The 15,591-nt window shown below is 43.9% G+C and overlaps 3 protein-coding genes and 1 long non-coding RNA gene across 4 annotated transcripts in view; all 4 read right to left on the bottom strand.

Annotated features, from left to right (window-relative positions):
- The window catches only part of LOC308579635 (uncharacterized protein), a gene marked incomplete at its 3' end in the record, with an annotated part of 42,628 nt that extends 39,924 nt beyond the window's left edge, over window positions 1–2,704 (bottom strand). The window contains exon 1 of the mRNA XM_081180588.1: window positions 2,431–2,704. The remainder of the gene's footprint in view (window positions 1–2,430) is intronic.
- Window positions 1–9,484, bottom strand: part of LOC308581287 — a 196,492-nt gene extending 187,008 nt beyond the window's left edge. The window contains exon 1 of the long non-coding RNA XR_014004930.1: window positions 6,275–9,484. This is a non-coding gene — a long non-coding RNA (uncharacterized lncRNA). The remainder of the gene's footprint in view (window positions 1–6,274) is intronic.
- LOC308580642 (uncharacterized protein) overlaps window positions 1–15,591 on the bottom strand; it is a 72,310-nt gene that overhangs the window by 13,286 nt on the left and 43,433 nt on the right. The window contains exon 3 of the mRNA XM_081182595.1: window positions 697–883. Within this exon, the coding sequence (XP_081038721.1) occupies window positions 697–796 (100 nt within the window). The 5' untranslated portion in view covers window positions 797–883. The remainder of the gene's footprint in view (window positions 1–696; window positions 884–15,591) is intronic.
- The window catches only part of LOC308580547 (uncharacterized protein), a 147,209-nt gene that overhangs the window by 92,342 nt on the left and 39,276 nt on the right, over window positions 1–15,591 (bottom strand). The gene's annotated exons all lie outside the window — the stretch shown is intronic.

The following is a 15,591-nucleotide window of genomic DNA, read 5'->3' as shown; positions in this document are numbered from 1 at the left end:
AAGGCTTTTTTTCATTCTGTTTTACCCTTGAGCAGCTAATTAAAGTCCTCTCCATTGTAATCAAGGCTTTTTTCATCCCATTTGTTCCATTACACAGTTAATTTAAGCCCCCCCCCCATCAATATTAAAGCTGTTTCTGGTTGCAGTGTTCTGAGGTGACATTTGGTGCTTTAGTTTTTTTCCTATTTTTTGTTTTTTTGTTTGTGTGGCTTTTTCATTTTTGACTGTGGCTTGTTTTTTTTTGTTTTGATTTTAATTTTTATCATCTACAATACTGTCTTATTTATTTTATGGTACAGAACAATGATTATTGCTTTCATTTTATGGATCAGTGGTCTTGTTAGATAGTAACATTCATGTTAAATTGCTGTTTTAGGGGTTGTTTTTAAAAGTCTGGAACGGATTAATCAATTTTGCATTACTTTCTATAGGAAAGTATGCCTTGGTTTTGGAAGACTTATGTTTGAGAACCAAGGTACCACTGTAACTCCTAAGATTTAAAATTCTTGAGGAAGGATATCTGCCCCCACTACTTTATGAAAGGGATTCAAGAAACAAAGAGCTGCTTTGGAGAAGGCCTCACCCCTTCCTTATGGTTCAGGAACTTCCTTCCATTTGTCTCCTCTCCATCTTTTCCTCTTTCTCCCTCCACCATCCATCTATCCCTGTCCCCATCTCCTCTCCCCTGGAACTCACCAGATTTCTCCAAGGGTCCGGCGAGGGAATGCTCAGAGGTTGTGGGGAGGGATGCGGGAGACAGCCTGACCAGGTCAACCGTCCATCTTCCTCCTTCCATCCTGGCCAGGGTTGCAGGTTCAGTCTCAGCTAGGTTTGCAGGTTCAGCTTCCTGAGGAGCGCAGAATCCAGAGCAAGTTGCAGCTTCCTGGGAGGGAGGGAAGAAGAAGAAGAAGCCAAGGGAGTCTGAGAGCCCCTGCAGGGATTCTCCTGCCCAAGACATTCTGCTGCCCCTGGAGAAGCCCCAACTGGGGACCCCCTTACCAAGAGCCTCCACCCATTTTCAAACACCTTTGGCAATTCCTTTCACCTGCCTGTCCCATCTCCCTTCCTAAGGCTGGCATGGTATGCACATTAGTGGCCTGAGAGTAGACCCCATAGAACTTAAGAGTTCATCTGCAAAGGACTGCTCTGAATGGCCCTTGCATGGAGAAGAAGGAAGCCCCTTGTTTGCATCAGGACCCCCTGGGAGAGGCGGGGGATCCGCCCACTGCTCCCTCTGCCCTCGCTGCCTCCTGCTCTGCCCTCCTGCCCTGCAAACACCCTTTGCTTTTGTTGCTCAGGGGAGAGAGGCAGGAAGAGCCTTCAAACGCATCCCTTTCCTCCTCTGCTGCCTTTTCTTGTAGCAGCCCAGTGAGAGGGGAAGGAGCGGCAGCGCCTGGTTCACTTCATGGTTTACTGGGATTGTGAATGAACACGTCCTCTGCCTTCCATGCGGTGGGAGTGGGGGGTGGGTTAAAAGTGGTGAGGAGACCCCCCCCTCCAGTCCTTTTGGGAAACAGGAGTTTTGTTCAGGAGTAAACAACTTAGATGGCAAGTTCACAAGAGAAGCACTTTGGAGCACTGCTTGCTCTTACTATGTGTTTGGACCTAGAGGACAAGATACTTGTTTACACCACAGGACTCCTTAAAGAGGGCATTTCTTTATATTTGAGGGCCATTTCTACAAAACAGTAGTCTTATGATGGCAGCCCTGTACAGGTTTTCGATGTTTTAAATTTTTTGGTGTTTTTGATGGAAATCGCCCAGTGGCTGAGGCAACACAGTCAGGTGGGCAGGGGGCAAGCAATGAATTATTTATTTTTATTTTACTCTTATTCTTATTAGTATTATTCCCTCCTAAGCCCATCCTGTTATGCATGCTGATCAATGACTTTGTCCCAACCCCCCCCCCCCCTGAACGCAAGAGGGCTTCCTATTTTTACAGCTATTCTTCACGTTTCTATTCTGCCCTTCCTCCAAAGATCACAGGGCAGCTTACAAGAGAAAAACACAGAGATGCATAGCAGAGTAAGAAATAAAAACAACACACACACACCCCCAATTCAGTTGTGAAGTCCATAGATTGTTTAATGAGCCAAACGCCTGGGAGAAGAGCAAGGCTTTCGCCTGTTGCCTAAAGATAAGGTCCTCCGAGGGGTCTTCTGCTGGAGTATACATATTAAATTTAAATTAATACTATTAAGGCGATCCTGGCCAGCAATGCCCACCCCTCTCCCCTTGCCCGCCTCCTCGCCTGCAACTCCCTTTGCACCAGATCCCTGCAGGAGGAAACATCTCTCTCCCTCCCCCGCCCCCTTCAAGGCTCCCTTTAAGGAAACAGCTCCCTTCCCTCCCCCCCGTCCGGGGGCTCCTCATCCTGGACCCCCTCGCAAAGCCCCTTCCCTCCTTCCCCGCCATTGGCTTTGCACTCACCCGAAATCCTGGGCAGCGGGGGCGGGAATGGGAGCCCCCGCGTGGGAGGCAGGGCGTGAGGGCGCTTAATTAGGAGGCTTAATTAGGAAGAAGCCCCCTCCTCCGCAGGATGCAGCCCCCCTTCCCGCCTCCTCCCCTCCCTCCTTTGCAAGCCCCGATTTTATCTCTGCTGGTGAAGCCGGAAGTGGAGGCAACTCAGAGGAGGAAGGAGAAGTTTCTCTCCACGTTCAGCCTCTTGTCTGTTATTTGATAATTGGGGGAAGGAGATCCTTGCAGCACCCAACCAATGGGGAGACGAGGGAGGGAACGTGTGCATAGGGAATATACCGTAAGCTCATTCTTTGCTGGACTGTGCCTGCTTTGGACCCCCGCTTTTGCAAGAACGTATTGTCCTCAATAAGGGACAAGGCTGGAGTTGTGGTTTAAACCCCAGAGCCTAGGGCTTGTCAATCAGAAGGATGGCAGTTTGAATCCCTGCAATGGGGTGAGCTCCCGTTGCTCTGTTTCTGCTCCTGCCAACCTAGCAATTCGAAAGCACAAAGTGCAAGAAGATAAAGAGGTACCTGTTGTAAACAAAATCTGCCCTTATTCCCTTATGGGGGACACAAGAGCCTTTACAGAGTCCTTTGCCGGTTCTCCATCAGTAGGAGAAAATAACAGAGGCCAAACAGAGAATATTGAGAAGCAAAGCAGCTAGTAAGCCTGATCTTTATTGAACTGTTGCAACAGGGTGCTCCCCTCACACGCAGGAGGATGGAGGAGGACCCCGAACAAAGGTGTGCCTGCCCTTATATAGACCTTTTAAATTCCCTGCCTTGATCGTGGATGGAGAACTTGACTTGGCATGTGTAACAGAGACTTGGTAGGATGAAGCAGATGGACCTGTCCTTGCCGCTGCTTGTCCACCAGGTTCTCTTCTCAACCCAGTCATGTGGGCGAGCGGGTGGGTTGCAGTGATTTTTAGGAAATCATTAATTTCCACCAGGCGTCCTATTGGAAAGACCCAGTTCTCTGAGTGCATGTTCTTGAAGTTGGACAATAGGGGCAGTACAGGATTCCTTTTGGTGTACCAACCACCTCACTGCACCAAGGATTCCCTGCCCAAGCTGCTTCAGGTCGTGGCAGATGTTCTCCTGGAGACACCTAATTTGGTTGTCCTGGGGGATTTTAACATTCACGCCAACACAACCTTACAAGGGGCTGATTGGGACTTTGTGGAAAGCATGGCCTCCATGGGGCTGTCCCTGAGTAACTTTGGCCCAACTCAGTGTCGCAGACAGTCCTTAGACCTGGTGTTCACCTCTATGGATGTTGGTGATATGACACTAAGTAAAAGCGAAACTAAAGAAGTACCATGGTCAGATCACTTTCTGGTGCACCTGGACTTCTCCACAACCCTTCCCATCTGCAGGGAGGTGGGACCGATTTGGATGGTCCCCCCCCCCCGCCACTTAATGGATCCAAATGGTTTCCAGAGAGTGGTAGGGGATGTTTTATCCCATGCTGATGGCCTTTCAGCTGATTCCCTGGTGCCCCGTTAGAATGTGGAGTTAACCAGGGCTATTGAGTATCTGGCTCCAAAAAGCCCACTCCGATTGCATGGAGACCAGACAGCCCCATGGTTTTCCAAGGATCTGAGGGCAACAAGACGGCTAGAGCGCCAGTGGCAGAAACCTCATTCTGAATCTGACCAGACACGGGTTAGAGCGCAACGTCAAGCCTACCAAATGGCGATAGCAAAGGTGAATAAAACCTTCTTCACCCCCTCTCTTGCATCTGCAGAAAACAGCAGCAGGAGACTCTTTTAAGTGGTTTGAATTTAATGCAACCAACTCTCCAATGGAGCCTGGTACAGGCCACATGATCTCCTGCAATGATTTTGCAAAGTTTTTTTTGCAGATAAAGTCACTCAGATTCAGAGAGGTAGACTCCCCCGTGGGAGCAGGATGGGGGCTGGTGAGTGCTAGAGTCCTGTCTAGTCAAGTTGCGTGGGATCAATTCCAACTGTTACCTCCGAGAATGTGGACAGGCTGCTTGGACGAGTGAAACCAGCCACCTGTCTCCGTGATCCTTGCCCATCCTGGCTCATAAAATCTAGCCGGGAAGGGCTGGGCGATGGGCTCCGTGGGGTGGTGAATGCTTCTCTCTGTGAGGGAGCCTTCCCAGACACACTCAAAGAGGCAGTTACAGTGGTACCTCTGGTTAAGAACTTAATTCGTTCTGGAGGTCTGTTCTTAACGTGAAACTGTTCTTAACCTGAAGCACCACTTTAGCTAATCGAGCCTCCTGCTGCCGCTGTACGATTTCTGTTCTCATCCTGAAGCAAAGTTCTTAACCTGAGGTAACACTCTATGGCAAGGTGATTGATTGATTGATTGGGTGGTTGCTGAAGATGTGGATCATTTGGATCCCTTCCAGTTGGGATTCAGGCCTCATCATGGGACTGAAACTGACCTGGGCACATCAGTCGATTATCTCCGGCGGGCTAGGGACAAAGGTGAGAGCTGTTTCATAGTTCTGCTGGATCTTTCAGAGGCATTTGACACCATCAGCCATAACATCCTTCTGGACCGTCTAGAGGGGCTGGGAGCTAGAGGCACTGTTATACAGTGGTTCCGCTCCTTCCTCTTGGGCCGTGTTCAGAAAGTGGTGTTGGGGGATGAGTGTTCAGGTCCCTGAGCTCTCACTTGTGGGGTGCCTCAGGGTTCCGTCCTCTCCCCATGCTTTTCAACATCTACATGAAGCCACTGGGAGAGATCAGGGGGTTTGGGCTGGGTGTTCATCAGTATGCGGAAACCCAGCTCCACCTCTCTTTCAAATCAGAACCAGTGAAGATGGTGAAGGTCCTGTGTGAGTGTCTGGAGGCGGTTGGAGGATGGATGGCAGGTAACATATTAAAGTTGAATGCTGACAAGGCAGGTGTCCTGTTTTGAGGGGACAGGAGGCAGGCAGGTGTGGAGGACTCCCTGGTTCTGAATGGGGTAACTGTACCCCTAAAGGACCAGGTGCGCAGCCTGGGAGTCATTTTGGACTTGCAGCTGTCAATGGAAGCGCAGGTCAATTCCGTGTCCAGGGCAGCTGTTTACAAGCTCCATCTGGTACGCAGGCTGAGACCCTATCTGCCCGCAGACTGTCTTGCCAGACTAGTGCATGCACCAGTTATCTCCCACTTGCACTACTGCAATGCACTCTACGTGGGGCTACCTTTGAAGGTGATCTGGAAACAACAATTAATCCAGAATGTGGTAGCTATACTGGTGATGGGGTGCAGCCGCCAAGACCACATTACACTGGTATTGAAAGACCAAGATAGGCTCCCATTGCATTTCTGAGCACAAATCAAAGTGTTGGTGCTGACCTTTAAGGCGCTAAACGGCCTCGATCCAGTATACCTGAAGTAGAGTCTCCACCCCCATCGTTCTGCCTGGACATGGAGGTCCAGCACCAAGAGCCTTCTGGCAGGTCCCTCACTGTGAGAAGCAAAGTTACAGGGAACCAGATAGAGGGCCTTCTCAGTAGTGGTGCCCTCCCTGTGGAATAACTTCCCACCAGATGTCGAAGGAAAAAACAGCCACCAGACTTTAAAATACATCTGAAGGCTGTCCTGTTTAGGGAAACTTTTAATATCTGAAGGACTATTGTATTTCAATATTTTGTTGGAAGCCACCCAGAGTGGCAGGGGAAATCCAGCCAGATGGGCGTGGTACAAATAAGAAAGTATTATTATTATTGAAAACCAACACAAATTATTTTCTGTACATCCAGAGACTTGACAATCATCTTACTTCCCAGGAAATCTGGGAAACCTGAGCGGAAAACTCCATACATTTATATGGTTTCCCACCTGTGTGAATTATCTTATGAATATTAAGGTCTCCACTCCCTCTGAAGCTTTTTCCACATTTCATAAATCTGGTTTTTCCCATTTGAGTTAGCAGAAGTTTCCTAAGGTTCCATATTGACTTAAGCTACTCCCCTTTGGGAGTTCGCCAGTGTAATGTAAGTTTATCCTCCCTGTTGAAGCTCGTCCCACATTCAATACGTTCCAATGGTTTCTCCCCCGTATAAGTTAGTTGGTGTATTCTAACACATGTGATAAGGCTACACAGGAAGGTATTGAGTAATAAAAGACTGGGCCATGAATTTATTTCATCAGACAAAGTTAAAAAAAGAGGAGTAGTAATTTATGCAAAGGAGAGCCTATCACCGAAATTTATATTTAAAGATGACCAAGGAAGATTTGTTGTAATTGAAATTCAATCACAAGGAGAGAAATTTTGATAGTAGGCATCTATGCACCAAACGAGGGGAAATCGGAATTTTTTAAGAAGTTACATGAGACTCTGATGGACCATATGGATTACAATATGATTTTGATGGGGGACATGGAGTGGTGACTACAAATATGGACAAGGCACAGAGACAGGTAGTTACTAAGGATGGTAGACTACCAAAAACTTGTTTTGACATGACTGACAATATGGATTTAGTTGACATTTGGAGAACGAAGAACTCCTTGGGAAGAGAGGGAACTTTCTTCTCTGAGGCCAAAATGACATGGACAAGAATTGACCAAATTTGGGTAACTAGAGGGCTGGCTCCGAAGACTAGAGAAGTGGAAATCTGCCCTAAAACTTGCTCCGACCACAATGCTGTGAAGATGGAAATGAAACTAACACCAATTGGTTCCTTTAGATGGAGGATGAATGACACTTTGTTTAGGAACAAAGATGTGACTAAGAAGGCCCAAAAAACCTTGAGAGACTACTTTGAGATAAATATGAACACCACTGTTGAAAAAGAGTAATCTGGGACGCAAGTAAAGCAGCTATGAGAGGATTTTTGATACAACAGAATGCAATTAAGAAGAGATCGCAAAATGGAAAAAAATATAAGATTTTGGAGAAAATAAAGGAAGGAGAGAAGAAACTGAGAGTGAAACCAAAGTCACAGGAGATTCTGAAAGAGATAAAGTTATATCAAGTACAATATATGAAAATGATGAACCAGGAAATAGAATGGAAAATTAAACAGATGAGACAAAAGACATTTGAATCGGTAAATAAATGCGGGAAACTGCTGGCTTGGCAAATGAAAAAAAGACAAAAACTCAATACCATTACGAATTTGGAAGTGGAGGGAAATAATATACAGAATCCAGTGGAGATCAGGAAGTGCTTTCAGAGGTACTTTAAACAACTATATACACAGGAGACGCAGAAAGAAATGGACATTGATCGTTTTTTGAAAATAAATGGACTACAAAAAAATCTCTCAAGAAAATAAGCTAATGTTGAATTACAAAATAACAGAGCAGGAGGTAGAAGGGGCCAATCAGAACATGCAATTAGGCAAATCTCCAGGGCCGGATGGTTTGACTTCAAGATATTATAGATCCTTGAAAGAATGGTTAGTACAACCTTTAAAGAAAGTTTGCAATGAAATATTGGAAGGGAAAAAGGCACCAGAGTTGTGGAAGGAAGCATATATTACACTTATACCGAAAACAGAGTCTGAGAAGACATAGCTTAAGAACTACCGCCCCATATCTTTGCTCAACGTGGATTATAAAATTTTTGCAGATATCATGGCTAAAAGACTAAAAAAGGTTTTAGTAGAATAAATACATAAAGATCAAGCAGGCTTTCTCCCGGGCAGGCACTTGTCTAACAATATGAGGAATATAATTAACATTTTAGAAAAATTACAAGTGAATATTAACACCAAAGCAGTTTTGATATTTGTGGACGCGGAGAAAGCCTTTGACAATATTTCCTAGAGTTTTATGAAGAAGAATTTACAGGGGATGGGGGTTGGCCAAGGTTTTGGAAATGGTATAGGTGCAATCTATTCAGGCTAAATTAATTGTCAACAATGTGGTGACGGAAGAATTTAAGATAGAGAAAGGAACACGACAAGGTTGCCCAATTTTGCCTTTGCTTTTTATATCGGTCCTGGAGATCCTTTTAAATATGATTAGAAGGGATCCATTGGTTAAAGGTATACAAGTCGGAGCTAAACAGTACAAATTGAAAGCATTTACCAATGATCTGGTATTGACATTACAGGAGCCAGAATCTAAAGTTCCAAAAGAGTATTGGAACTGATTCAAGAATTTGGTCAGGTAGCGGGATTTAAGTTGAATAAGATGAAAACTAAGGTTTTAGAGAAAAATCTAACAGTGATTGAGAGAGAGAGGTTTCAGAAGGAGACAGGATTAACACTGGTTAAGAAAGTGAAATACCCAGGGGTTAATATGACTGCCAAGAATGTAAATTTATTTAAAGACAATTATGAAAAATGCTGGATGGAAGTGAAAAAGGATTTAGAAATATGATCAAATTTGAAGTTATCATTGCTAGGCCGAATTGCTGTGATAAAAATGAATGTATTGCCAAGGATGCTGTTTTTGTTTCAAACATTGCAAATTGTGGATAAAATGGATTGTTTCAAGAAGTGGCAGAGAGATATTTCTAGATTTGTCTGGCAGGGCAAGAAGCCTCAAATAAAATTTAAGATATTAACTGATGCTAAAGAAACAGGTGGATTTGGAGTTCCGGGTTAGCGCCATCGGCGAATGGCAGAGTTCCTCCAACCGGAGGAATGGGCTCCGTGGAAACTGGGTCTTCCCACTGCGGCGAAGGTGGGGACCCGCTAGAAACCCCAGGTGGAGAAGCCTGGGGACGTGGGGTTCGGCAGAGCACCAAGAGCGCCTCCCCTACTCGCGAGGAAACCCCCTTTTGGGGCTCCGGAGCGAAGTGGGGTGAGCAGCGCGGTGCAGTGGACCGATTGCTATTTTCATGGACGGAAGCCGCACAGCCATCGCCAGAGAGCGCTGACTTTTTCCTGATGACATTTGGACTCTAAACAAGTACCCATGAGTAAAAACGGAAGATTTGACTAAGGAAAAATCTTTGAATTAGGTAACGAAGCGGGAAGGTCTAAACAGGAAGTCCGCCTTCCGCTTTTTGTAAACAGACTGAAGCAAAGATACAAGCTAAATAGCCTGGAATTTGATCTTAAGATTGAAATTTCCTGCACCCATGACCACCAAAACCCTCTTGACAGCAGGAGGAAAGGGGGGGGGAGAACTTTGACCGTCTAACCCTGCAGAGAGAGTAAAGGAATATAAATTTCCAACGTCCCAAACCTGGGGACGGGACGTCAGGACAGTAATCTTTGAAGAAAACAGAATATTCTTGGACAGATAGAAATAAAAGAGAAACAAATTAACTTTAATGTTGCTCCCTGCTTTTTTGTATTGTAAGGAAACAAAGTACTAGAAAATTGAAAGTAAATTTTCCTTTGTTGGATACATATTAAAGATGGGCGTTAAATAGAAGCTGTGTCCCCTTGAGGGAGCTTGTCAGTTTTTTTTGCTGCAGTCCACAGGGAGACATAACAGCTGTGAGAATCAGCATGGGACCAGATACTTGACCTTGAACAGAAATGAGCAGGGAGGAAATTCCACCTTCTGCCCTTGGCAAAGTGAATGCTTTGCTGCAGCAGCTGCATGAGGATATGAACTTGATGAATGAAAAGCTGGATTTTATGGCTGCTGTAGCCAGAAAGTATGAACTGACAGGAAAAGAAGAGAAAGAAACTTCACTACAACCAATTCAGGAAACTGACTCAAGGCAAGTCCAAGGGCAGTGGAAGATGGAAGAGGTTGCGATTGCACCTCAAAAGTTACAAAGGGAGAGATCTAAAGTCATCGAACTTGAAGAGTGTCTGCAAGTTTTTGGAGTTATGGAAATTCTTAGCTCTAGTGGGACTGTGAAACAAAATGATAAGTATCTCTGGAACAACTATTGCTTGGATTACAAAATCAGCATAGGGGAGTGGGACTGTGGGGAATGGAACAACCTGATGAAAGAAAATGGAGACTACGACTGCATGGAATTCCCCAGAGACCCACTCCCCAAGGAGAAAGGGAAGAAACTACGAAAGAATTCAACAAGGGACAAGGAAGTGTCTTATCATAAACAGGAACAAGAAAGCCAGCAGAGGGGACATGGAAGTGACCTGAGAGCCTCAGACATCAGAACACCGGATTGATGGTTAAGACTTAAAGGGAAGAAAGGTCTGACACAACCCGAAACCAGGAAGAAGGGACGACGGACAAAATCAGAAGAGAACCTCTTTTTATATATCTTTTTATTTCTGTGTAATATTAATGAAATAGCAGATTGTGCTGGAAAGGCACCAATTGGCTTTAGCAGAAAGGCTTGAAGGAGTTAAGTATAAATATGGTTTAAATTCTAAATTTTAAAGTCTATGGTCTTGAAGGTAAGATAAAGTTAAAGACAACAATGGTAAATTGAGACAGATTGCTAAGATAAATTATTTAAATAAAAATTGAGAAGTATGGGGAGAATTTGCTGAAATAATGAACAAATTAGAATACAAAAAGGGAGGTGTGAGGAGGTCTAAGACACAAGCTAATGAGATAATGCAATTTGAATCTATACTTTTTTGTTTTTTCTGTTTTCTCTTTTTTCTTCTTTTATGTTATTTTGTTGATGTTTTTAATTTTTTGTATTTTTGAAAATCTGAATAAATATTACTTTAAAAAAAAAATAAAAAAAAAATAAAGAGGTGGATTTGCCCTGCCAGATCTTAAGCTTTATTATGAATCAGCTGCTTTTTGCTGGCTGAAAGAATGGCTGCTTCTTGAAAACACTGACATTCTGGACTTAGAAGGTTCTAATAATGTATTTGGGTGGCATGCATATTTGTGGTATGATAAGGTCAAAGCACATAAAGCGTTTAAAAACCATGTTGTTAGGAAAGCACTGTTTAATGTCTGGATAAGATATAAGGACTTGCCTGAAAACAAAACTCCAAGGTGGCTGTCACCAATGGAAGCGAAGGCTCAGAAAAAGCTCAATATGGAGGCCAAATGGCCGAAATATTGGGAAATTTTGGAACAAGAGGGAGATAGATTAAAACTGCAGAGTTTTGAAAAACTAAAAAAACAAAGTGCGAGATTGGCTTCATTATTGCCAAATAATGGAGGCTTACAATTTGGACAAGAAAATTAGCTTCCAGGTGGAAAAATCAAAATTGGAAACAGAACTGTTAGATCCCAAATTTAAGAACTTGTCAAGAATGTATAACTTGCTGTTGAAATGGAACACTCAGGATGAAACGGTGAAATCTGCTATGATTAAATGGGCACAAGATACTGGACACAACATTATGATGGCTGACTGGGAACAGTTATGGACCACAGGTATGAAATTTATGGCATGTAATGCCTTAAGAGAGAATTTAATGAAAATGATTTACAGGTGGTACATGACACCAGTTAGGCACGCAAAAATTTATCATTTGCCCGATAATAAATGTTCGAAATGTAAAGAGACTGAAGGTACATTCTTTCACCTTTGGTGGACGTGCCCAAGGATTAAGACTTTCTGTGAGATGATCTATAATGAAATGAAAAAGGTATTTAAATATACCTTCCTGAAGAAACCAGAGGCCTTTCTCCTGGGCATGGTCGGCTAATTGGTGCCTAAGAAGGATAGAACTTTCTTTATGTATGCTACAACAGCAGCAAGAATACTTATTGCAAAGTACTGCAAGACACAAGATCTACCCACCCAGGAAGAATGGCAGACAAAGGTGATGGATTACATGGAACTGGCGGAAATGACTGACAGAATCCGAGACCAGGGAGAAGAGTCGGTGGAAGAAGATTGGAAGAAATTTAAAGTTTACTTACAGAAACACTGTAAAATTAAGGAATGTTAGAAGGATGCTGGAATGAAGTTATGTGGTTTTAGCAGAAATGTTATAAAGGACTAAGTAAAAATGGATTGTTAATTGGTGAAAGAAGAGAATGTAAAATTGTTGTTGTTGTTTAGTCGTTTAGTTGTGTCTGACTCTTCGTGACCCCATGGACCAGAGAACGCCAGGCACCTCTGTCCTCCACTGCCTCCCGCAGTTTGGTCAAACTCATGCTGGTAGCCTCGAAAACACTATCCAACCATCTCGTCCTCTGTCGCCCCCTTCTCCTTGTGCCCTCCATCTTTCCCAACATCAGGGTCTTCTCCAGGGAGTCTTCTCTTCTCATGAGGTGGCCAAAGTACTGGAGCCTCAGCTTCACAATCTGTCCTTCCAATGAGCACTCAGGGTTGATTTCCTTCAGTATGGAGAGGTTTGATCTTCTTGCAGTCCATGGGACTCTCAAGAGTCTCCTCCAGCACCATAATTCAAAAGCATCAATTCTTCGGTGATCAGTCTTCTTTATGGTCCAGCTCTCACTTCCATACATCACTACTGGGAAAACCATGGCTTTAACTATACAGACCTTTGTTGGCAAGGTGATGTCTCTACTTCTCAAGATGCTGTCTAGGCCTGTCATTGCCCTTCTCCCAAGAAGCAGGCGTCTTTTAATTTCGTGGCTGCTGTCACCATCTGCAGTGATCATTGAGCCCAAGAAAGTAAAATCTCTCACTGCCTCCATTTCTTCCCCTTCTATTTGCCAGGAGGTGATGGGACCAGTGGCCATGATCTTCGTTTTTTTGATGTTGAGCTTCAGACCATATTTTGCGCTCTCCTCTCTCACCCTCATTAAGAAGTTAATTCCTCCTCACTTTCTGCCATCAAGGTTGTGTCATCTGCATATCTGAGGTTGTTGATATTTCTTCCGGCAATCTTAATTCCGGCCAGGGATTCATCCAGCCCAGCCTTTCGCATGAATTCTGCATATAAGTTAAATAAGCAGGGAGACAAAATACAGCCTTGTCGTACTCATTTCCCAATTTTGAACCAATCAGTTGTTCCATATCTAGTTCTAACTGTAGCTTCTTGTCCCACATAGAGATTTCTCAGGAGACAGATGAGGTGATCTGGCACTCCCATTCTTTAAGAACTTGCCATAGTTTGCTGTGGTCAACACAGTCAAAGGCTTTTGCATAGTCAATGAAGCAGAAGTAGATGTCTTTCTGGAACTCTCTAGCTTTCTCCATAATCCAGCGCATGTTTGCAATTTGGTCTCTGGTTCCTCTGCCTCTTCTAAATCCAGCTTGCACTTCTGGGAGTTCTTGGTCCACATACTGCTTGAGCCTTCCTTGTAGAATTTTAAGCATAACATTGCTAGCGTGTGAAATGAGTGCAATTGGGCGGTAGTTGGAGCATTCTTTGGCACTGCCCTTCTTTGGGATTGGGATGTAGACTGATCTTCTCCAATCTTCTGGCCACTGCTGAGTTTTCCAAACTTGCTGGCATATTGAGTGTAGCACCTTAACAGCATCATCTTTTAAAATTTTAAATAGTTCAGCTGGAATACCATCACTTCCACTGGCCTTCTTATTTGCAGTGCTTTCTAAGGCCCATTTGACTTCACTTTCCAGGATGTCTGGCTCAAGGTCAGCAACCACACTCCCTGGGGTGTACGGGACATCCATTTCTTTCTGGCATAATTCCTCTGTGTATTCTTGCCACCTCTTCTTGATGTCTTCTGCTTCTGTTAGGTCCTTACCACTTTTGTCCTTTATTATGGGAATCTTTGTACGAAATGTTCCTTTCATATCTCCAATTTTCTTGAACAGATCTCTGGTTCTTCCCATTCTATTGCTTTCCTCTATTTCTTTGCATTGCTCGTTTAAGAAGGTCTTCTTGTCTCTCCTTGCTATTCTTTGGAAATCTGCATTCAATTTCCTGTATCTTTCACCATCTCCCTCGCATTTTGCTTGCCTTCTCTCCCCCGCTATTTGTAAGGCCTCATTGGACAGCCACTTTGCTTTCTTGCATTTCTTTTTCCATTGGGATGGTTTTCGTTGCTGCCTCCTGTATAATGTTATGAGCCTCCATTCATAGTTTTTCAGGCACTCTGTCCACCAAATCTAAATCCTTAAACCTGTTCCTCACTTCCACTGTGTATTCATAAGGGATTTGACTTAGATTGTATCTTACCGGCCCAGTGGTTTTTCCTACTTTCTTCAGTTTAAGCTTGAATTTTGCTATAAGAAGATGATGATCTGAGCCACAGTCAGCTCCAGGTCTTGTTTTTGCTGACTGTATAGAGCTTCTCCATCTTTGGCTGCAGAGAATATAATCAATCTGATTTCAATGCTGCCCATCTGGTGATGTCCATGTGTAGAGTCGTCTCTTGTGTTTTTGGAAAAGCGTGTTTGTGATGACCAGCTTGTTCTCTTGACAGAACTCTATTAGCCTTTGCCCTGCTTCGTTTTGATCTCCAAGGCCAAACTTGCCAGTTGTTCCTTTTATCTCTTGACTCCCTACTTTAGCATTCCAATCCCCTATGATGAGAAGAACATGCTTCTTTGGTGTCACTTCTATAAGGTGTTGTAAGTCTTCATAGAATTGGTCAATTTCAGTTTCTTCAGCACCAGTAGTTGGTGCATAAACTTGGATTACTGTGATGTTAAAAGGTCTGCCTTGGATTTGTCGAGTTTGGAACTTAACAGGTTAAGTTGTTCCCATGATGCCACAACATTCTGACGTCAGCTTTCGAAGCTGGGAGGAGTTTGGGAGGAGTTTTCAGTTCTCTCTCTGTGCTGTGAGGGGAAAGGAAGCAGCTTTGTCATGGCTGCAAGTAGTCCTGGTTTTTCCGGAGATTTGTTGGAATAAACAACTGTAAATAGACAAACCTGTACTCTGTGTGTTTGTCAAAGGACGTGATAGCTTTTACCCGCTGTGTAACTCTGCTGGGCGTGACTGGACGACGGAGCTAAGTGGCGCAGCTGAGGGAAGCGTGCCGGATGGCAATAAAGAGCTAAAGCTAATTGTGGATCGTAAATCAATTAGCGAGGGTCACGCCAAAAACAATCAATCAATTTCACAGGATTCGTATCAAGATCATTCTATCATTTTTGAGATTGCATCCCAGTACAGCCTTCGCCACTCTTTTGTTGACTATGAGGGCCACTCCATTTCTTTTACGGGTTTCTTGCCCACAGTAGTAGATATGATGGTCATCCGAACTGAATTCACCCATTCCTGTCCATTTTAGTTCACTGATGCCCAGGATGTCAATATTTATTCTTGCCATCTCATTTTTGACCACCTCCAACTTACCCAGGTTCATGGTTCTTACATTCCAGGTTCCTATGCAATATTTTTCTTTACAGCATTGAACTTTCCTTTCGCTTCCAGGCATATCCTGGAAGAATGTAAAATTACAGTATATTA

The sequence above is a fragment of the Podarcis bocagei genome, assembly GCF_964188305.1.
Source record: "Podarcis bocagei genome assembly, chromosome: 2".
Taxonomy (NCBI): Eukaryota; Metazoa; Chordata; class Lepidosauria; order Squamata; family Lacertidae; genus Podarcis; species Podarcis bocagei.
The sequence above is the reverse complement of the archived record's forward strand: the minus strand, read 5'-3'. Positions and strand labels throughout refer to the sequence as shown.